This window comes from Cuculus canorus, chromosome 9 (genome assembly GCF_017976375.1).
Source record: "Cuculus canorus isolate bCucCan1 chromosome 9, bCucCan1.pri, whole genome shotgun sequence".
NCBI classification, from domain to species: domain Eukaryota; kingdom Metazoa; phylum Chordata; class Aves; order Cuculiformes; family Cuculidae; genus Cuculus; species Cuculus canorus.
Window position 1 is genome coordinate 4,716,801 of NC_071409.1, and position 22,719 is coordinate 4,739,519.

The 22,719-nt window shown below is 39.4% G+C and overlaps 1 protein-coding gene across 4 annotated transcripts in view; it reads left to right on the forward strand.

Moving 5' to 3' along the window:
• Positions 1-19,746, forward strand: part of CLSTN2 (calsyntenin 2) — a 558,864-nt gene extending 539,118 nt beyond the window's left edge. For all 4 annotated transcript variants that reach the window (XM_054073857.1, XM_054073858.1, XM_054073859.1 and 1 more), the window contains 7 exons: positions 2,450-2,598; positions 4,032-4,255; positions 6,977-7,147; positions 7,750-7,895; positions 9,279-9,402; positions 11,514-11,698; positions 12,332-19,746. In XM_054073857.1, the coding sequence (XP_053929832.1) occupies positions 2,450-2,598; positions 4,032-4,255; positions 6,977-7,147; positions 7,750-7,895; positions 9,279-9,402; positions 11,514-11,698; positions 12,332-12,538 (1,206 nt within the window). In that variant the 3' untranslated portion in view covers positions 12,539-19,746. The remainder of the gene's footprint in view (positions 1-2,449; positions 2,599-4,031; positions 4,256-6,976; positions 7,148-7,749; positions 7,896-9,278; positions 9,403-11,513; positions 11,699-12,331) is intronic.
• Positions 19,747-22,719: the final 2,973 nt, after the last annotated feature.

Genomic DNA, 22,719 nt, shown 5'->3' on the forward strand with positions numbered 1-22,719 from the left:
GCAGTGGAAGTTCCATGTGCCACATCTTATTGGCTAAACCATTTCATTGGACAGGGTAGGGAACTGACCTGAAATGTCTGTCCAGGCTGTGAGTTACAGTGGTGTGGTATAACTGATACATTTCTGAAAACAATAGTACAAATCAAAAGTGCAAATTGAAGGAGGAATTTTGCTAGTTCTAGCTCTTGCACATGAGCAGGACACCCTGAAGTTTTATTTTCTTCATCATACAAAGGACATCGTTAAGAATTTCACACTGTTGCCTCTCCCAGCAAATGACACACTTATGAGTAAAAGCTGCTTTTAAAAGACAGTGCACACAAAGAGCAGGTAAGGTTTTCTAGAAAGCGAGTGTATATGCCTACCGATATATTATTTGCTGGGATTATACATGAATTAAAGCAGTGTACATTTGGTCCAGGGTGCTTAGAAGTATAGCAATTCCTTCCTTATTGTAATACTCTGAAATCTGACAATATTTGAGTAGTTTGTTGTTCGATGTCCTTGGAAAAATCCCTCTTCCACTGCTGCAGCAGCATGGGTGATTGGCTTTCTTACTGTAGAAGCAGTGCAGTGGGAAAATCGAAGGTGGAAGATTGTTTTCCTCCTTTTCTTCCTTTCACCAAACTTCAAAACATTTTTTTCTGAAATACAGATGAAGTATAGTGGGTTTTTTAAAGCTATCCTTTCATTTTTACTTCTTCAGCCAGCTCAACAGTCAGTGCAACAGCAGGAGGCAAAAATGAAAGGAGCAGTCAGAGAGGGACGGTGGTAGGGCTTCTTACTGGGGCTGACAGAAAGAAGCTCAGATGAAAGCAGTTGGCATCTGACCTTCAACTGATTGATAAAGAGAACAGGTTTCTGATGTCAAAAATAAACATACCTGATCTCAGACAAGCATGTGTGATAGTTGCACAGATGATAGGTTCTGTGTGGCTGTTTACACGGAGCTTAGCAGATTCTGTGTTGGCAAACTGTTGTTGGAAGATGTTCCTGCTGGGCACTTTGGACTTCCACCCTTTAGCCACCTAAGAAAGAGCAGTGCAGCTGTCAAACAGTTTCTGACACAGTAACGTTGGATGTTTTTTTGTCTGCAGCCTAATTTTCAGCTATCTGTAACAGCTCTCAGAAAGACTGTCTAAACTGTCACTATTTTTAGCCTTTTTTAATGAGAAAGACAAAAATTGCTCAGACTCGGGCTTTCTCCAGTCCCTTTGGCAGCATTCCAGCTGCTCTGGCAGCTGAGCTGTTAAGTTAACTAGCTAGCTAGAGTCTCCTTTTGCTAATTTTATTCTCTACTACTGCTAGCTTACAGAGGAAAAAGAAGTGTGTGCAGGGTGTGACTCACATTAGTCCTCCTGTTTGTTAAAAAATGCCCTGCAGTGTGTCATTGCTTTCCTGTATGAGCTTTAAACCCGGTCCTCCGTGTTCTGTTTGACCGAGAACCCTGTGCTTCCTTCTGTTCTTCACGATCTATTTGTTCTTTTGCTTTTTAACCTTTGTCATTGTAAGGAAGTGTAGATGACCATTGCCTGTATATAATGGAACATGTTCATATAATCACTGTCAGCTTTGGGAAGGGACTGCGAATGAGAGAAGGATGCATTTCTTTGTGCTGACAACAGTAGGGTACAAAATTAAGGGGGTTATTCTGGTTTTCTCTGCAATGCAGATCATTTCCTGCACCAATTAACAGGGGGGAAAAAAGTGGAATTAGGATGAATTATTACGAAGATAAAATTAATTCTTTTGCTATGCAGATATCGTAGCAAAGTTTCTTCGTTAGCAAGGCTACGAGAATAGCCCATGACTTTGCAAGGGTTTTTTGGCTCAAAAGAGTATCTGGCTTTGTGCAAGCAGCAGCTCCATCTTAAATCATGACACCCTTATTGATCATGAGATGGAGGTAGGAGAATCCCCTTTATTGTGTCTGACATTAATGAAGATGAAGGAGGGAAATGTTATAATTGTTTTGTACATTCACATTGAAATGTATCTCGGAAAGATAGTGCAGGGTAAAAACAAACAAAAAGCAGGAAAAATATGCTTCTGCGTGCTACTCTGGTGTAAGCCAATATTTTTGTATGGGGGAATGCATTTAACCTCAAAAAATTACATAATAATAATGAAGATGACGGTAAGTTAAGGGTTTGAATTTTACAGCTGTAGAAATAGTACTGGTAAAGTTGATAAAGCTGGGCAAAGTACAGCAAATGGGATTAGTTTACTATAAAATTAGTTATAACAGTAGTTATTTAGATACAAAATAGATAATTGATGTGGGTACATGATTTAGGACCAACCTAGATTCAGCCAACGATAGCTACTAAGAATTTTTTTAATAAATCATTAGATTGTACACTTATGTCTTTGCAGCATTCCTTAAAAATGTCTTATTTTGTACTCTGTGCCTGCTACCTTAAACAGTAATTATATGCATTTCCCTTAGTATCACTTCAACCCTTCCCAGTCAGTCCTTGTCATGGAAGGAGATGACATTGAGAATATAAATCAAGCTCTCCGAAAGGTCTCGTACATCAACTCTAGACAGTTTCCTACTGCAGGCGTACGACGTCTCAAAGTCTCATCTAAAGTCCAGTAAGTAATATTTCAGCTGAACTGATTAGATTAGGATTATTCTTAATAAATCCCTTTTTTCTGTGGACATGTAAAAAGAGATATTTTGGTCAAGTCGCATCGCTGAATCATACTTTTATTGAGCATTAAAGATGAATTTCATTTACTTTGGTGCTGATTTATGTTGTGGTTTCCTTTTGATATTGTCCTTTGAAGAAACTCCTCTTGTTAATGTAATTTACATGCATTCTCTTTATAGTTGGGTGCACACAGTCTGGATGGAACAGTACTTGTATTTATTGCATTCTTATTTTACTGTTAATTTTACAAAGTTATAGTTTCTTCTGAGCTGGCTAGAGCCATAACTATAGAGCAGGGCTGCTACATCTAACAGATGACAGATCTGCAAGAACAGTACATGTAGCTATGCTTGAAATAGTCTTTATGTATCTGTACCCCTACATGGCTGTCAGCACTGAAAAACTGATGTTGGCTGTTAAACAGAAACCTGCGTCCTTCCATTTTCATGCAACAATAGTGGCAGAACAGGTACAGTAATGCTTACATTTCTACAAAATCAAGGAGCCGTCTGCCGCTCCTGAGCTCTCCTGCGGTTTCTGTCTGTTACAGCAAGTCGTGCGGTGAAAGCGGATCTTGAGCGTGAAAGTAAACATCAGTTTTGCAAACGCTCATCATGTGCACGCACCATTCTTGTGAAGTTTGCTGGGTTTGCTCCAGGGCTGTGGGCTGACCACGCTGTTTGGAGCGCATCTCCTGATGTATTTTCACTGGAAGCATTCCAGTTTGCACGCCCTGAAGCTGGGCCAAGTCTTGCACCAAGATGAAGTGAGATAGTTTGTCAAGAGATTGGCTTCCAAAGCACAGCACTGATTCAAATGAAAATGCTAATATTACCCCTTTTGTTCCCAGTAAATACTGTGTGGTGCCAGAGTGAGCTCATGATGGGTCCAATTTAAATGGGTAATTAGGTGCTTCTATTCATACAAGATAACCATATCATGTTCATTAAGTATCACTTTGAGAATTTAATATTAGGTTTATTGAAGTTAGGTGTTACCATCTAATTAACTCTATTTCATTTTTAACTATTTGTTACTTCGTTAAACTTCAGTTAAACATCAACACGTTATCCTCATAGTGACCTTACTAAAGACCGAGCTCGTAATGAGTCTGTTTGCTAAGCTGTCCCTCCGTAATTTCAGTAGTTGTGAATATGGGAGGGGTTGAGAGGAACAGAGCAGTTTCTGTCACCGCTGGCAGCACGTGGGGGTACAGATACACGTCCTGTTGTGAGGCAGTGGCAAAGTATGCAATAGACTGACCTGAGGCAATGCGAAAGGGTGAGCAATCAGGTGGGTTTGGGCAGTGCAAGGGCCACACACCTCTGATGTGCAATGTGTTACATGCAGTTAATGAATAATATATTTTTTCAGATGTTTTGGTGAAGATGTCTGCATTAGTATCCCAGATATAGATGCGTATGTAATGGTGTTTCAGGCCAATGAGCCCAAGATTACAATAAGTGGGATGGACCACTTTGCTAGACCAGCTGCACAATTTGAAAGCCAAAGAGGTGTTATTTTGTTACCTGACATCAAGATTGTCAGCACAGTCACTAAAACGGAGCATCCCATGGACTTAAGAGAACACGACAGAGGTTTGTGTGTTTCTTTTGAATATTATCACTTACTCTACAATATGGCCCCTCACATTTTTTAAAGGATTATGCAAACAAATAACATAAAGGAAGTCACTTCACTCAGATTAACATAGGCGGTGTTGGGCAGCAGTAACGCTACACTGAAGACATTCAATTAAACGCATTGAGAAATGTGTTAATTAGTGATAGAGCAGTATGTGCTTCAAAAAAAGCAACTTTTCTATTTAGTTTCTCGCCTACCTCAGAATAATTCCTTTCCACTCTACTTTACACACTCACATATATCATGAGAATCTATTTGTAACAGAATTTTGTTAAATGTACTGATGCAGTAAAAAGCAGTAATTGGCTGTTGGTTGGAGTTTTAATCTGTTACTATGTTTCCAGGTCTGCTACTGAGGTGTGGGTGATACTTGAGAAAGTAATCTTGTGCATCACTTTCCCGCCTGTATAATGTAAATATAATCATTTGCAAAGATTTTTTGCAACTATGATAGTTTATTCTAATGCTGAGAAATGTACGTATTATTATTCAACACTAGGTGAATTTTCAAAATCATAAATAATGTTTAAAATAACTGTCTACAAAGGGATCTTCCTTTTGTATGTTTGCGTGCAAGGTAAATGAAAAGCCTAGTAATCTGAAGAATCATTCTAAACAATATTTTTTGGACCTGAATAAGCAGCAACTAGATGTACGTGTCTTGAAAAGATAAAACAGCTAACGATGTGCAAGTGTTGCAGAGGCCTGAGGCCACACTCTGTAATAACGCTGCTTATCACTTGCCTGAAACTGCGACCGTCCTCTGAAGGCTCAAAAGGGTATCATGTCATAATATCGATGGCATACAATTACAGTATGTAAAAAATGAATTCTGCCTTAGAAAAGAGTGCTCGTTATCCGTCACTTAAGAACAATGCGTGTCTGACTCTCCATGTCCCTAACATTGATGACATCTTCAAAACTGTCCAGTGAGTTAGGAGTTACTGCTGTCCAGTTTAGTTCATAAATTTAGTCTATCCCAATTTTTCCCAATGCAATTATTGGCATAATTACTGTTGTAGCACCTTGTAGCCTAAAAAGCCTGAGTCTCACCTTGGAAAGGAACATATTGCATGTATTTATATAAGCATTTCTTAAATTACCGTTTAATTCCTTGAAAGTCAGGCACCTTCTAATGTGCAATCTCTTGTTTATTTCCACTAAGAGCAGTTTAAATGGATAGATAATAATTGGCTTTGGGAATAATTGCATTTTGCAAAAGATTATTGAATTCTAAATCTGAGTTCCTGTGTTATAAGCTTGAATCGTCATTTCTCTCAGCCCAGATATTATCTGACAAAGGCAAACACAGCCATAAATCTTGACCTGTATCTACCAATAGCTATTTCTCGACTTAGTGGGAATTTATATAACCTGATCATCATGCCTGTAGCAGAGATGCACACAGCAAGGCAGAGGAGGCTGGTTTAGACACCGTGTATTCCCCAGTCACAGGACCAGTTAAGTCTGTCTCTCATCAAAAGCGGACCGGGCAGTTGCCACAGGCGGCAGCACGACTCTGACTCTGAGACCTTCGTTACCTGCAGAGAGCCCCTGGAATACCAACACATTGCTGCTTGTCCTGCTTCAGCAGAGAAATCGGTGGGACACCGCCAATAGCTAAGCTTGCTGCCCCTACCTTTCCTGTTTGCCCACTGACAGCCGGAGCGGCAAAGCTGAGCAGTTCAGGCTTTTGCTTCACTCTGCAGCCCAGCTCTTGCCTGTCTCTCATAGCTTCCGGTGAAGTAGTCCGACTCATCAGCCTTAGCAATACTCAGATTTGCCTGTCCTGCAATTTTAAGTTAGGTCTGAATTTTTTGATAAATTAGAGCTGTACCTAGAGTTCAGATACCCAAATTCACTGTACCGGGAGTTGGGAATCTAGGGCAGAAGACTTTTCTGTCTGTGCCTTCCCTCCCCGTACATCCAGCCACTAAAAAGCCATTTGCAAAATAGGCACAAAGTTCCAAGACGGGGATCTCTGTGTCTACAGTACCCTCAGGGGGCTTGGTTAAGCAGTCCTGCCACACATTCCGTGCCGAGGTAAGGAGATAACTAAAATATTAAATCAATATGCTGCTCTTTCCCATATTCTTTTAATCACACATACTGAAGGGTAGTCAGTTTACAACTGAATTCCTCCAAATCACAACACAGGATCTTGGCATTTATGATAGAACCCTGTTCTTGGATAGATGGCCGTGTTCTTTGTAATGTAGGTTCTTTATGGGCCATAGAGTAATTGAGAGAATCATCCAAGCATAGATGTATTTGACAAGTATTTTTCTGGTTCACTTTTCCTTGAGTAAAGAATGAATGTATGATACCAACAAAGTATTGAAAACCAGAATTGTTTACATGAATTTATTTCCAGGATCAAATTTCAGTTTCCTGCTTCCAGTTCTGTTCTTGAATGCCTTTTATTGCAGAGCGACATATTTTCTATCTGTCTCACTAGGTATTTGTAGGCCTTCATCATCATAGCAGTGGAACAGGCAAGACACCTCTCTTGATTTGCTTCAAGTATGCTGTATTTAATCGGCAAAACCCAATTCAATTATCTTTGCAAGAATTAAAAGCCCTGATGCAAAGCAAATAAGATGACAGAGCTGTTCTGTGATCATTTATCTTCGTTTCCTTTCTTTTTTTTTGTGGCATATGTCATGTGTTCACAGCCAATAAACCAGTAGTATTAGAGGAAATGCTCCACAACTTGGATTTCTGTGATATTTTGGTCATTGGTGCAGAACTAGATCCTGAACAAGAGTGTTTAGAACTAGATCATGTGGAGCTTCAAGGAAAACACCTCGATGCCACAAATTCCACAGCAGGATATTCAATTTATGGTATGTTGTTCATAGACTTCACTTTCCCTTATTTCTTCCCACCAACAACTACGTTATTGGAATAAAAGGACTAATTTGAAAGAAATTAGACAGAAATCTGTCTTGCAGTAGCCTTAAGATATTCCAGGAGTGACTGTAGTGCTGTGTTTATCCCTTGGAATACAGTACAGCTTTGCCTGAATCTCAATGTCCCTCCTGCTATTCCCCAAAGAAAATAGCAGCACTGCTGTCTTTAAATGTGAGGGTTCTTGTGGATCATCAGTGGAATTTGAGAAGGAGGTGATTCCTCCGTGTTCCTGCACAGTGCTGGTAACTCATTGGCCATTGTTGGTTTTTTTTTCAATTCCTAAGTAATTTATTCTAAACCTTTGCTGTTGTGTTTGTTCCTCTCCATTATGGACCCACATTCATGGCCATACACTATTCTCACATAATTTAGTATCAACCAGAGGCTCTATCAGGGAATATTTGATGCACTGCCATTTCCAGATCATTCTGCCAAGCTTTGTCTTTCCTGTGAACATTCGATTCCCCCTGTACTGCACAGAGCATTTGTTACATGGCCTCTCCTTGAGGTTATTCCTGCTCTACCATCATTTCAGGTGTGGACAGCATGCACAACTATGAACAGGTCCTTCGGCAGATTCGGTATCGCAACTGGGACACTTCTGCCACCTTCGACAGAAAGTTCAGAGTCAAATGCTCAGAGCTAAATGGACGTTACACCAGCAATGAATTTAACTTGGAGGTAAGCAATTATTTAGTTAAATTTTCTTCTCCGACACTGAGGCTGAGCACTACCTTTACCTTCAGGTACTTTGGCTGTTCTTTAAAATATGCAAAATGATTTAAACGTCCTGGTAACTGTAATCAAATAGAGGAAAAATTCTTAGTTCCATTCAGATAGGAAGCGAACTTCCCCCCTGGGCATCCCTCAGTGTGGGTCTCCGAGTTCTGCTACATATGTAAGGAGATGACTGTTCTCTGGAATGCCACTAACACGGAATTACTCCTGTTCAAACAGAATGGAGGCTGAGGTCATTGTCATTATTTTTCCAGGGCTCTAATCCTCCTACAGGTCTTTTTGAAGATTTATACATCTGCTCAGAGGTATTTTTTAACTTCACCTGGCACACTTTCCTGCAGCGTTGCACTTTGCAGCATTTCCAAGCACTACGCCCTTACAATAAGTTTTATAATTTGTCCCTCATCAGATGGACATTATTCCAGATTTTCATGACTTCAGAAAGTCAGTATATAGGTAGCTTCAGGATGGAATTCGTCTGTCATATTCTCTTGGATCCTCTACCCAGATGTGGTCAGTTACCATAGGAGTATTTAGTTAGCTCTCTTGAGTGTGTGTGCTGGTACTAAGCCCAGTACAGGACAGCGGCTCAGGGACTGAGAATTACTGCTGACACCTCTCAGCAGGGATCGTGGACCTACTCTGAAAAACCAACTTATTCAGCCTAGAACCAAGGTACCAAGTAGCTACGGGAAAGAGCAGGATCTTCTTAGCAATGGGATCAAAACTTTATAATTGGTCCTGAAAGCTTTTACATGTTTATATTGTATAGAATTTTTGTTGCAATTCAGCGTTCTGCAGCCCTGACAATGACTTCAGAGTCTGTGCATATAGCATTGCTGTGAGTAGGACAGAGAACTGATGTGGTATCTTCAAAGAAAGTCACTCTGAAAGTAGGGAGGCAGCAAAAGCTGAAGCCTCTTTTAATTCTCTCCGTTTTGGTTTTAAACTCTACAAGTTTGATGCATTCTCTGTCAGTGTTCAGAGTGACAAATCTCCCACTAACTTTCAGGGAACACCTAAAAGCTGATTAGTATGGAGCAAAATATGTCACTGCTTAACCAAACATGTAAATAAAGAAAATCCTTTTCTGTGAAATTTCATACTCTACAGTTAGAAATGTTAGAATGCATTTTTAATGCTAGAAATGAGAAATATATTAACCTCTTTATTTTTCAGTGGCATAAAAAAAGTGAATTTGGCCTTTAAGATCTATATAATAATGTTTCTGTCTGCTGCTGAGCTTCATGGTTCAGTGTGGAGCCAGCAGGTTTGGAATGTAGAGCACATTTTAGTATCTGATCTCTTATTTTTCTCTTGTGCCAGGTTAATATTCTACACAGCTCCAACTCCAACTTCATGGAACATGTAAATCATATGATTGTACAACCACAATTTCTCCAATCTGTCCAGCACCCAGAGGGAAGCATAAGTGCTATTCACAACTCAGGTATGTGATGACTTTACAGTGTGTCAGTATTTCCCTTGTGATTCAGCCTGGTCAACAAATCAAGCCCTGAAGTCCATGCTACAGCTTGTGAAACCTCACAGAAACTAATATTGATTTGCCTTCTTTCTTTCCAAAGAGGTAATTCGTAATTAAAAAATGGTATTCTTTTTTAAAGTTTTCATTAAAGTCTATATATATAGTCAAGAAAATGTCTTGTTTCCAGTATTGAATGCTATGAATATTTATGCTCATGTTGTCTCTTCCATATGGCATATGATTTCTGCCCATCCCTCTCTAGGAAAAGGAAGAAATGTTGGTATTATTTGTTTAATACAAAATTGCTGCAGTGCTGCTCTCCAGGCCTCAGTCTGGAGCTCTCTGGAGAGAATGATAGCTCCACCTGGCAATGTGCAGGGGCATTAGTATGTGGGGCATTAGTATATATTAATACAGAATTTAAGTTGACTTCTTAGTGTATGTAAGTTAAGATCCGAAGCCTTTTCAATGAAGTTAAACCCAGGGCAAAGTTATCCACTTAAAAGCTGGATTCTGAAATCCCTTTAGCTGAATGATACATATGTAAAGAAGTAAAGCTGATATAAAGTATAGGTAGTTATAAATAGTTACATACAGTTATGCTTAGAATATTACTGTATTTGTCTGTACATCTGTGCAAACATTTTACTTAAATGAAACTAAATTTTTACAAAACTATTGCAAACTAGCTCTTTCTTCTAAGATTTTTCTGATTTCAGAGTTCCATTCTTGTAGGCAGAGCAGAGTGGTAAAATGAGATACAGAACTATTGTAGTTCCTGACCTGCAGTGCCTAAGTGGCCAAGGTACACAGAAAGTGTCAGTGCTTCTCCACTAACCTAATTATGGCGCTAATAACATAAAAGTAGTTCAGAGAAATCTCTTCCTGTGACTAGGCAGAGGCCAAGGCTTCTTGGAGCGCAACAGAGCAGTGAGGAAGAATGTCTTGAAATCTCAAGTGTCTCCCAAGAAGGCTGTAGCACAGGCAGATAGAGGGGCAATGTGTTGTTTTATTTCTTGGAGACTGAGATTGAAATCACAACAAGTGTTTGAAACCTTTGAAAATATAAGCTTTGAGATACACTTTTTCTCTCAAGTGAGGTTAACCCTTAAGCTGTAATCAGAAGGGAGGAGCATGCAGGTAAGAGAACTGAACCGTATTGCAGAAACACTTATTCTGAAACTAATTGATACTGCACTGATTGACCACTTGACTTCTATAAAACAAGTAGCCTAAAGAACAAATGGTGGGTATACTCACTTCTTAATTATGATTTCAAAGAATCACAGAATGGTTTGCGGTGTAAGGGGCCTTAAAGATCATCCTGTTCCAACCCCTCTGCCATGGGCAGGGACACCTCCCACCGGGTCAGGAGCTCCAAGGCCCATCCAACCTGATCTGAAACACCTCCAAGGATGGGGCAGCCACCACTGCTCCGGGCAACCTGTGCCAGAGCCTCCCCACTCTCATGGTGAAGAATTTCTTTGTTCTGTCTGACCTAACTCTACCCTGTTTCAGTTTAAAGCCTTTACCCCTTTATATAATACTCATTATAAGATCCTGGAAATCCCATTCCTGTATGCCTTGCCTTAGCGGGTGGGCACTTGTCAGCACTTTCTGTAGTCCCAGGTGCGTGGTAGATGATGGCTGCGCTGATCCTCAATCCAAATGAATTGTAGACTCACAGAATCATTTAGTCTGGAAAACACCAGTAAGATGAAGTCCAGCCCTTAACCTGGCACTGCCAGCTCCACCACTAAACCACGTCCCTAAGCACCACATCTGCACATCTTTTAAATACCTCCACGGGTGGGGATTCAAGCACTTCCCTGGGCAGCCTGTTCCAATGCTTTACAACTCTTTCAGGGAAGAAAGTTTTCCTAATATCCAAACTAAACCTTCCCTGATGCAACTTGAGGCCATTTCCTGTCATGCTATCACTTGTCACGTGGGAGAAGAGACTGCCTTCGAGACAGTTGTAGACAGTGAGGAGGTGCCGAGGGAACAAAATAGACAACGTATTTAATGTTTTGTAGACAAATACAAGCCTGTTCCCTTTTCCACGTTTTTTCTAGTTGTTCCAAGCGTGGCTACTATCGTTATCATAATCTGTGTGAGCATTCTCATTTTCATCATAACGTTGGGGGTCTATCGAATTCGGACAGCTCATCAGCACAGCTCTGCAGACAGCGAAGGAAGTAAAGAAAATGAAATGGATTGGGATGATTCTGCTCTGACTATTACCGTCAACCCCATGGAGGTACATAACCGAGGCACAGTATTATATCGTGATACTACCAGGAGTAGCTGGTAGCTTACTCGGCAGTGAATTTTAAGCGTCTTTCAGAGTACACTTGTTTAGACTGGACCAAACAGTTGTATGTACGCACACTCAGGCCCCCATTTCAGTTCTTGGTTTCTAACACCATTATAATTGAGCGCTTGATAGTCGCTGTCGTATGTATTTACTAAATAGGATGGTGAAGAATTCTTGGGTACACCACCAATTCCTCTCCATCCGTATTTGCTTCCTACATAACAAAGGTGACAGTTACTTTGGTTTTAACTTTTTTATGTAAACACTAATACAGTAAAAGGAGGGGAAATGAAATGATCAGCAGTTTAAAGAAACTGACATTGAAGTGTTAAATTTTGGCAGTTCGACTAATAAAATTATTGCTTATTGCCACTGTTAACAGTAGTTTTTTGAATATTTGCTACTGATTTGTATCATATTTGTTGCCTAACAGTTAGGTAAAGATGGAAAGCAGATTTTCCCTGCATGTTAGAATTTCTAAGTGTGGAATAAAACTTCACATTTTCACAGCCACTGTCTAGCAAGGAGGCATTTTTCTTCTTCTGTCTCTCTTTTGTTTCTTTGAATGTACTGTAGAAATATGAAAAGCCTCACCAGACAGAAGAGGAGAGTGAGGAGGAAGATTTAGAAGATGAAGAGGAAGACACAACCAGTGCCGAATCAGATGAAAGTGAAGAGGAGGAGGAGGAGGAGGAAGAGGAAGTGATAGTCCAAAAGGGAGACAAACAGAATACAATCAGGCAAGAGCAGTTGGAGTGGGATGATTCAACACTCCCTTACTAACAGCCCTCCAGCCACGTTGCTCTTTTGTAACAACCAATACAATGTTTTTTTCAGAGTCTGTGAATCCATTGACGGGGTTTGAACTTCTGCTTGCCTGTAACTGTTTTGCCTAAAATGATCTTGTTGTAGTAATTGATAATGATAACTGACTCTTTTCCTAAAAAACCCAGAGAAAACACTTTACAAACATACTGGCATCATTAGTAATAAAGTAATTTAGACCTTGTTCTGTTAGCAAGCGTAGTTCTCAATTTCCTGTTTGTATACCACAGATATGTGACTGAAGTCCTGTCACTCAATCCAGAGAGGTTTTTGTCTTTGCTATTTTTTTCATACAGGAGAGATTTCAGCTTGTTATGAAGAATTGTTCATGTGGGTCTAAGTAACAGTTGCCATTTGACTTCACACTCTTACAGGTTTAAAATATAACCCACCTTCAAATTGGGGCAGAGTTTCAGTGCTACAGGTGACATAGACTGAATTTCGTTTGTCATCTCGTCCTGCCTCCTTGGATGTTAACTGTCTTCTACAAGGGAATATCTAGGGTTTGACACACGATGCTTGTGTGCTTGTGTAGAAGCGGACAGTATATTTTTCAGGTATCCCACCAGAGTACTCAAGACAGGGATTTTATCCAACCCATCCATAGAAATTGAAGAGGGTTTAAAAAACCAGCAACAACAAGGGGCTGCTGAAGGTTAAACACAATAAATTGTTGTGTGTCCACAGACTGAGTAATATGATCTTATGCAAACTGTAAATTCTAACGGGATTGATTTTTCTGAAAACCTGTAGAGCTGCTCATTAGTTATGGATTGAGCAATTTGCAGCAAATCAATGCTTTAAACCGTCTGTCTTGTAAAATCATTAGGTTGCTGCAGTATCTTACTGAAGTAGTGGAAAATAAGTGACCCCGTTATTCCATAGCTGTATATGGCTGGGATTTAAACAATGATTTTACATGAGGAAAATGTTCCCTTTTGCTTTAGTGAATGCCAGCTGGAATTCCTGTCTGACTGTATTCTATAAAACATTACACCTATTTCTTCTGTACCCTTACCCATTAGATGAGTGGCAAAAGAGTAGGTGGCAACATATACAACAGTCATCTCTCTCTTGTTGCTTATCATTCTCCCTTATTTCTTCTTCCTAAAGCCATTAATCTTGAGAAAATGTTTTATAAAGTAGAACAAGAACAAATAAAGCCTACCTGGAACCAAAAGAAGTGAAAACAAAAACTAAACCCTTAAGAGGCTGAGAGAGTATTTTAGTTTGTTATGGTAACACAGCATATTTTTCTTAAACACTGTTTAAAAAGGAAAAAAATGGAAAAAAAAAAAAGGCAATGCTACATACAATGTGTTGGTGAGTCTGTGTGGTGTGTTTTTTGTCCCCTCTCCTTAATTATCTTTGCATCTCCAAATGCTCTGCATACCAAATGATGCAGCACTTGCTAGGATAACTGCTCTAATGCGTAGAAACCGAACCAGCATGGAACGGAATGCTGCCTAGTGGTTTATTTTCCAAGTGCTTCCTTTTATTTACAGCTTCATCACTGACACTCGCTTTTGTAATATGCTGTTAAAATGAGCTGCCTCCTCTTTTCCGCTCTCCCAGAGAAACAAGCAGTCAATCTTAGCTCAACAGGACCTTTCTGACCGCCCACCTCCATGAATGGTAGTTGATATTGCAGAGGGTAACTTGAGCAATCTCGAGGGTATCCACCTCCCTCAGTACTAAATTAGTAGCAGCTCCTGAACATCTTGGATCACAGAGAATATATTGTGCGTTTCGGGGCTCTTTTAATTCCAATTTCTGTATCTAATAGTTGCCGAGAAGGATTAACAGCAACTAGACCTTTACTAGAAAGTAAATTAACAGAACCCTAAGTTAAATTTAAAATTAGAGATAGTCCTGCTCTCTGTTGTTGGGCCACTGACTGTTGGCACAAAGTTGTTAAGACTAGGACTACAGAAGTTATCTTATGTATGTAAGCAATCCTGTTGGATTTTTATTCTGGTCTCTCACATGTATAAAACTTAGAAGGATATTTGCAGAATCAAGCTCACATAAATACAGTTTATCTACAGAATTAAAGACTGTAAAATTGGCCAACATTTCTGTTTAATAAAACGTTGATTTTAAGATTTCCGAATATCTTGACCAGAAGTTTTCTGTTAGATCATTTCCTAGCATCCTAGATCATTTCCTAGTGTTAATGTTTGTTAGTGACCTGAAGCAGGCTCTTGGTGATGCTTGTTACCCACACATAGCAGCAAAGCTTTCTGCTCAGAAAAAAAATTAAATATTTAAAATTAAAAGCAGATTATATTTAAAAGTCCATTTCAAAAACTGGACTAAAATTACCTCTAAATTTTCTGTTATTCCTGATTACTATTGTTACCACAGCAAACATTAAGGCAACTCAAAAATGGCAAATTACCACCTTTTGACAGCCTTTAGTTCTTTTCTGTGTTCATGTTTCCATCAGTGTCTTTCTCCATCTAACAGATTTTTATCTTTTTATTACTGGAAGTAAATCTTTTCAGGTCATGCTGATACATTACACAAGAAGCAAACAAAGTATTTTCTCTACTGTAAATAAACCTGCATTTTTAAATCTAAGCAAAATAACACAGGCATGTGCATTATCAGTAGAATTTGGTTTGCAACACGATATTCAGCAAACTGAAATGTGTCACTGTACTTTAGATTACTCATGGGAGTGTTTGATGTAGCATTTTTCATTCAAATAAACAGAAGAATCCTTTTCACAAAACGTTAGTGAGAATGAGATACTTCTTCACAAAATGAAGTTTAGAGTTAGAATGTTTGTATAGAAGTTGACAGCAATGGTTTCATGGGCAAAAGCCCACTTACTAACATAAATATTACATCTTCTGAAGTAATTCTAACAATCTCCTCCTCTCCAGGTATTATTTTTTGATGTAAAATACTTGTTTAAAACCAAACCAGAACATACAGATATATGAGCACATACGTACACACACTTTTCTTTTTTCGCCCTAATCAAAAGCCAAAAAATTCTGTCCTTTCCTCCCTGAAAAAAAGTGTTTAATGCTGCAAACTCTGAAATGGGAACTGCTGTGCCTGGCTCTGTAAGAAGCAACGATTATCCATAGCCTGGTTGCAAGGTTGAGGAGCTGTATAGGCACAAACGGTGGCTTTTCTACAGTAGCAATAAACAAGCGCATCAAAAAAAATTACCTCTGGAGAGGAACCCGTAATACATGACATCAGAAATCTGTGACACCAGAGATCTAAAATGATGTTGCGTCAATGAATGTCTCTACGTTTTTGCAATTCTAAGCTAAGGCTGAGAAAAGGTGCAACACCTACAAATACAGATTCAGAAAAAGTGGTGATACTGTGTTAATTAATACATCTGCCTAAGTTGCTTTTGCTGATCGATAGCTCAAATTTCTTTCTCGCTTCTACCCTCTCCACAGATATTTTATCTTTGCAAGTAAACCTTAAAATGTGCAGTTGTTGAGATTAATCTCAGTATTATTTACTGCATTGGCTGAGGCCAGTTCAATTTAGAAATGGATATGTAGGGTTTGTGACATCTTTAATACAGCTAAAATAAAGCATCATCTCCAGCAGCGTCCATACTTAGCGGAAGGGGAGAACGACTGACTTTACTGAGGTGACAGCGGGTAAATGTCTGGTGGGATGGACTCGTGAGGCTGATATTTGTATGTTATAATAGCAAAATTAGGGGTGTTTGAAAAACAATGTGGATAGTTAGAGAGGGAGAGCAAATCTAAACTGTGAGGACAGTTCCACTGCTTAAAAAAAGTCTCCTCTTCCCATTGACATGTGCTGATTGGATTCAATAGCTCATTACCAGGGTGTCCTCACCATTTTTTTATGCTTATTGGCCATGACAATAAAACCTCATCTCAAAACACAATTTCCATATAAACAATTTCCAGGAATCTAGCAGTAGGGAAAGGAGCCAAGTGCTAAAAATATTAATGTCTGACATCAGAACTAACATCCTTATTTTTTTTCTGTGATTTGCTTCACCCCTGGGAGTGTCACTGTTTGCTGGCTGTGTGCTCTATGCTATTTCTGCACTACTCTTAAAAAGCACTGATAGGTTAACAGCAAGAGAATGGCTCTTTTGGCAGAAAAAGAAAGGCATCAGAGCTTTTGAAAAGTTTTCTTTTAAATATACTTAGCTATTTCTTGTTTAAAAAAAACCCCAACTTCATGAAATAAAATTTTGGACTAATATCGCCAGACTAAGAAATAATAGTGATATGAGCAGAGGTTTTGATAAAACATACACAAACTGATACATTAATTATGCTGCATATGTATATATTTATAACAGTTTGCATACACACAAATTTTAAGTGATATTCTATATATGTATGTGTGTATTTATAAATATAAAACTATATTATTTAGATAGGAGATACAGCTCTTGTTTTATCCAGCATTTTCTATGAAGCTGTGTGGATTCAGGCAGCACAGCTAGACTTACAGTGAGACTCTGGAAATGCTGGAATCAAAGTCTATAGCACCTATACCTTTAAAATGGACCAATTTATGGCTTTTTAGGATCCCAGTCAGATGCTGTCATCTTGCTGGCCAGCTGGAAATCACAAACAAATGGCCAATGAGCTCTGGTTCTGCCCAGATAAAATTACTGAACAAAACAAGCAGAAATATTTGGGGGAACCTGGATGTGCATAGCCTCATCCTGATGTTTTATTTAGTGTTTTACTTACTTTTGACCGCAAGCCTTGGGATTAATGCACCTCTGGATGACCTCTGTAGCTGCCAGCCTTTCATATCTGCTGTGGGCAGTTTTCATACACCAGCTGAGCAAATCTAAGGAGGAGAGAGAAATAAAAAGCCTGTCAAAGACAGCAAAAGTAAAAGCACCTTTGAAATGGCTAAAAATATTACTGTTAGCTGTACATAATGCCGTGCTGTATAAATAGGATCTTCTTCATGTTTCAACCAGTATCATCACCGCTATATTAGCATCAGGTTGCCACCTTCTCAAGCTGAAATGCCAAACTTTGTTCACGCCACAGCCTCATCGCCCACCGAGTCTGCAAACATCATCGTGTAACAGTGCTACTCCAGACAGACATCAGGACAGCAGCCCCCAGTGTCCCTCAGGCATCCAGGTGCTGCCAGAAACACCAACACGCCCATGTGTGTGTCCAAACCGTGCAGCACTTTGCGATACGATACAGAGACTTTCTACACGACAGTCAGAGATGCACAACAAAAGAAAATTTGTCCAGTGCTCAGACTGCTTTAGCACTAAGGTGTTCTGTTGTTTGGAGCGGGGTAGGAGTTAGTCTCTCCTGGAGTACAAATTCACTTTTATTAGTATGCAGAATAAAAACAGGGTTTTAAAGTAATAAACAATTCTAGCCCTCATTATTGAAGCGGAACAAAAGAAAATGAATCCAGGAGGATTTGTATGTTCATAACTTAATTTCTAGTGATGAAAAGACAGTTACCAGATTGCTACTCTTTTTTCCCTATAGGCATTTTGCTGCCTTTTGAGCCAGCAGCACAGTGGTTCACTAGTTAGAGGTTGCATTTCTCTGCTTGTAAATAGAAATAATGACACTGACCTCCTTCGCAAAGTACTGCGAACCCCCCTCGATGAAAAGCACTGACAAAGAGCTTGGTGGCTACGATTTAATAACTCTGTTGCAGTTCTGCTTGCAGCCCTCTGTTGTGGAACGCTTTATACCGGTGCACATGAATGACACAATGGTTACAGTCAAGAACTTGGGGTTCTTGTTTCATTAGTTATTGCCCATGAAGAAGCACTCACAATACCTCAAAACATTGAGAACAGTTAAAACAGAGTTCAGAAAAAGCTCTCGTTCCTATTTTCAACTCTAACTCGTGTGGAAATGGTGCATTCATCAGCTGTTGAAGCCACAGGGCCGTGTATTGTCAGTATTTATGCCTTTGCTGAGAACAAAGCAGCAGAAGAAATTTTTGTCCCAGCTAAGTACATTGTAGAATAAAGGAGGGCGGCTTTCCCAAGGCACAGCCAAATGCAAAGAGAAGCTGTCTCCAAATGGGGGACAGAGGTTTTACAGCCACATTCTAGCCTCATACTGTAGAAACCCAGAAAATTTCATGGGAGTAAAAGGCCTTTTTGCTGCCCTATCTATTCTTTTTTGTATAAATCTGAATCCAGTTTTGAGTTTTCAGAGGCGTCTAACTTCCTGCACTGGATATGAAATTTTTTCAGGTTCCTTTAGGTGTAAGTAAACATGAAATAATTTTTGGCTGACATTTTCAGGGTATCCTAAGGAGTATCCTAAAAAGGCATCCTAAAAAAACCCTCCAGATTCTTAGTGTTACATCTTTTTCTTTCTTTCTCCTCCTGCCACCTCTGAATGTATAAACAGATACAAAAGCTTCAATCAGTTAATGCTGACTACAATGACATTTCAAACCAGTACTGAAATAGGCAACAAATCTAGTCTAGAATCTGCTCGATGTGCACAGGTACAGATGAGAAGGTGGATGGTTGGTTGAACTGGGCATGCTCCTTGGAATGTGGGATGGATCAGCCGCAGTCAGCTCTTTTAGAAAAAGGAATTTTCGTTGAGAGAGGAGAGGAGAGAAGAGGGAGGTAGAAGAGAAGAATGTATGAATAACAGAAAGAGTTGAAGTTTCCAGACGATGTGAAAAAAAATCTGGAATTCAGTCTTCTGGAAACAAGAGAGATTAAAAACTTGAGTGTCAAACAGTAAGAACATGGAAACACACTATTTTCATTTCCAGAACTGATGGCTATCAGAATCAACCAGAAGGAAAACAAATATAAGATGTGGAAAGGTTCTGAGAGGACCATGTGTCCATGTGTGTGCAAATGAGTGCTTATACATATATATTTATATGTATAGCAAAAAAAAAATCACCTGATCGTTCCCAGCATGGAGGTAGCAGTTGTGGTACAGCACTAGAACCTTAAGTTAGTTAGCCAGGTTACTGCTGTCTGTAGCTGCTTCTTTGATTCCAGTTACAGTGCCTCCAGCAGAGCGCCTGCGGTGAGTAGGAAATGCTCTGCGGCCAAGGCAGAAACATTTGAGCCAAAATATTTTGTCCGTAAGTGACTCAAATTTAATTGTATGGTTACCATAGGTTTTAATTCAAGGTAAGAAACAGAACTTTTGCACACACACAGCTGTGTTTTAGAGGTTTTCTACAACCAACATACTCCATAGGTTGGGATGAGGAGCTGGGAAAGCCCAAGACAGACTGTACTCCATGTTCCAATAGCCCTTAAGCAAATATTTTGTAATGATCCAGTTTCCTAAGTAAACTCATAGTTGGAAATTTTGGTATTTGAAAACAAACAAGATGCAAAAAAATATCAAGGATAACAGTCATCCCTGGACAATTCTGAGAGCTGAAGCTGTTTCCTCCGTTCTCAGAATCAACCATTGGTATCTTTACTGTTAAATCCTCCAAAAACTGATCAAAAAAAAATGTGAGGCGCATCTCAAAAGACAGGAGAGGGTTATTTTCTGTTTTAAATACTACATCTCCAGAATCTTGAGTAAATACTTGCTTGCGGTTGGCGGGCAGACCTGTTTGAAGGGTCATCATAACAGGGACAGAAAGATGCACTGGCGTGGGTTACTGCTTTCAAGAGTAACACACACTATGGTTAAGATTCCTAACAACCATTTCATCTAAATTTCAGTGCGTTTAGAAGTTGCCACTAGACTCATTAAATCCTAGAAATAAAGATTAGTAGACAGAAAGACAAAGTAGTGCAGGTAGAATTTTATGCTAACAGTGCAGAACTGTTCCCTAGGTTATATTTTCTAGTGTTTAGGGCGGGGGTGGGGGTGTTTCAACCTACTTAAATGTTTCTAAGCCTGGGGCTTCTACTCCTCCCCTGGGAGATTATTCTAGAGTCTGTTAGAGTTTGCCATTAGAAAGCTTTTCCCGATAATGGATTTAAATAATCCTTTTTGTAATTTTTATCTCATTAGTCCCAGTTATACCCCTTTGCACCACCCGAAGTAATTCTTCTAACCGTGATTTATATCCTCTGAATATTTTTAGATAGTTATCAGGTTCGTTGCCTTTGGTCATTTATTAGAGAGGCTGTGAATCCCTCCTCCTCCCAATTAATTCCTTTAGTCTCACATTTCTTACCTTTTCATGAAATATTAATACACAAACTAAAAAAACTGGTATTTTCTTAAATTAGTCATGGTCAGTTAAAGTGCTCTGTGTTGATGTGTGTCACTGCATAGGCTATCAAACAATAAATTTATATTAAAACAACTTTTAAATAATGTTTGCTGTTATCTATGGAGAAGTTCTCATTTAATATGAATTTGACAGTGTCTTTTATGTCAGTACGATTTAACAAAGCAAACCAATAAACATTGGAGCCAACCAAACAATTATACAAAGTAGCAATTTGTTGAAATGTAGGTGGTCATCATTAATTTGAACACAGACATTGTCATTCATATGCCCATACTTGTAAGCATCCCTATACCGAACACGATTACCAAAACATTCCCTTAAGTCAGATCAGACAGATTAGTATCCACTGTTACTCCTCAAATCAAACTGGCAGAATGCACCTACTTTCTAAAACAAGTACTAAAGATTTCGAGCAATATGTCAACTGCTGCAAAGACATAGAATTGTACCAACTTTTCTGGGTACTACCGTGCCTAACATTTCATCGCGAATGTGTGATGTTTCTGTTCTCTTCCTGGCATGATGACTATACGGTTAGTTTCCAAGCACGCCTCGAGCAAACCCCTCTTCTCTGGCTCAGAAGCCCGATTGCACAGGCAAACTGGAAGGATGCACAAAGTCAGTTTGGGTCTTTTAATTTCCTTCTTCTCTCTTTTTATTTCTTTCTTCTACGCCAGCTTTCTGTACCTGAAAGCCAAAACAGAACTGAAAGGCCCACTGCATCACCAAGACCCGAGTGAAATAAAACTGTCATTTGTTGTCTAGAAGGACTGATGTAAAAGGGAGAGCAGATGCGCTGTGTTCCAGCGTTGACTTAAAGATACCTTACACTTCCCTCAGCACATCTCTGTCCCTAATAGCTGTCAAATAACACTGTACAAATAATATTGTAGGGGATGATGAACTGCCGGCTGTAGGTTTAGGTCCCTCGGCTTTGGCTAATACGATGGGTGGGAAAAGCTAGTGGAAATACCTTTCAATTTTCTAAAAAGCTTTGTGTCGTCATAGCTTCCTGTCCCTTCCCTGCACACCTTTCTGAAGTTAGCCATTGCGTGAAAAGTAAGTTAATAACTGCAGGAAGAGTAACGTCAGTCCAGTAGACTGGGTGGGGAGATGATTCAACCTTGCAAGGTGAGGTTGCAACGCAAAGGGAGAGAGAAAAAAGAGAAGAGGAGGAATTCCTGAGCAAGAAACTGTAAAACATGACTTAAGTTGTGACAAGCAGCAGAGCAGGAATCAAACATTCACCCTGAATATTGCCAGACTTTGGTTTAAGGGGTTGTTTCTAGCTAGAATCAATCATATAGCTATGAACCGTCGTGTATGTTATTGAGAGTGTAGGTTTAAGAAGAGCCGAGAAGTAATATCATCGTGTTGAATATAACAGCTCTGAGCTCTAACTGGCAGGGACAAATTATTTCATATTTCATCATACCTTGACAGTAGAATTGATACTTCACCTGCCTGCAAAGAACTTTTCAGACACGGGTCATCATTCCCCAGGTTTGCTTCCGTGTTGGCACATTAGCTCTTGTTGAGGAACAGCAACTGCAGGTGGTAGCATGTATTTTGAAGCTTGGGATTGTTTCCTAGCAGTCTAATCTCTGTGTAGTTGTGGCCACTTCTATTGATAATAACAAATACACCAGATGGGACTCAAATAAACATATTCTGTAAGTGACCCTGTAAGTGTGTCGCAAACCGACAGACTCTTCGGTCCAGGAGAGATGCTCGTTACATGACATACCTAAATGTGTATGTGAAATAATCACAAACCACATCTTGAAATGCCTTGTTGCAGCTGCTAAATGCATTTATGAAAGCGTGAATCTATACAATTTTTGCAGATGGATTAATTCAATTACTATATGCAATTAAAAAGGTGAGTATGGAATGAAAATGATTTTTGAACACAGATACAAATCTGCTGT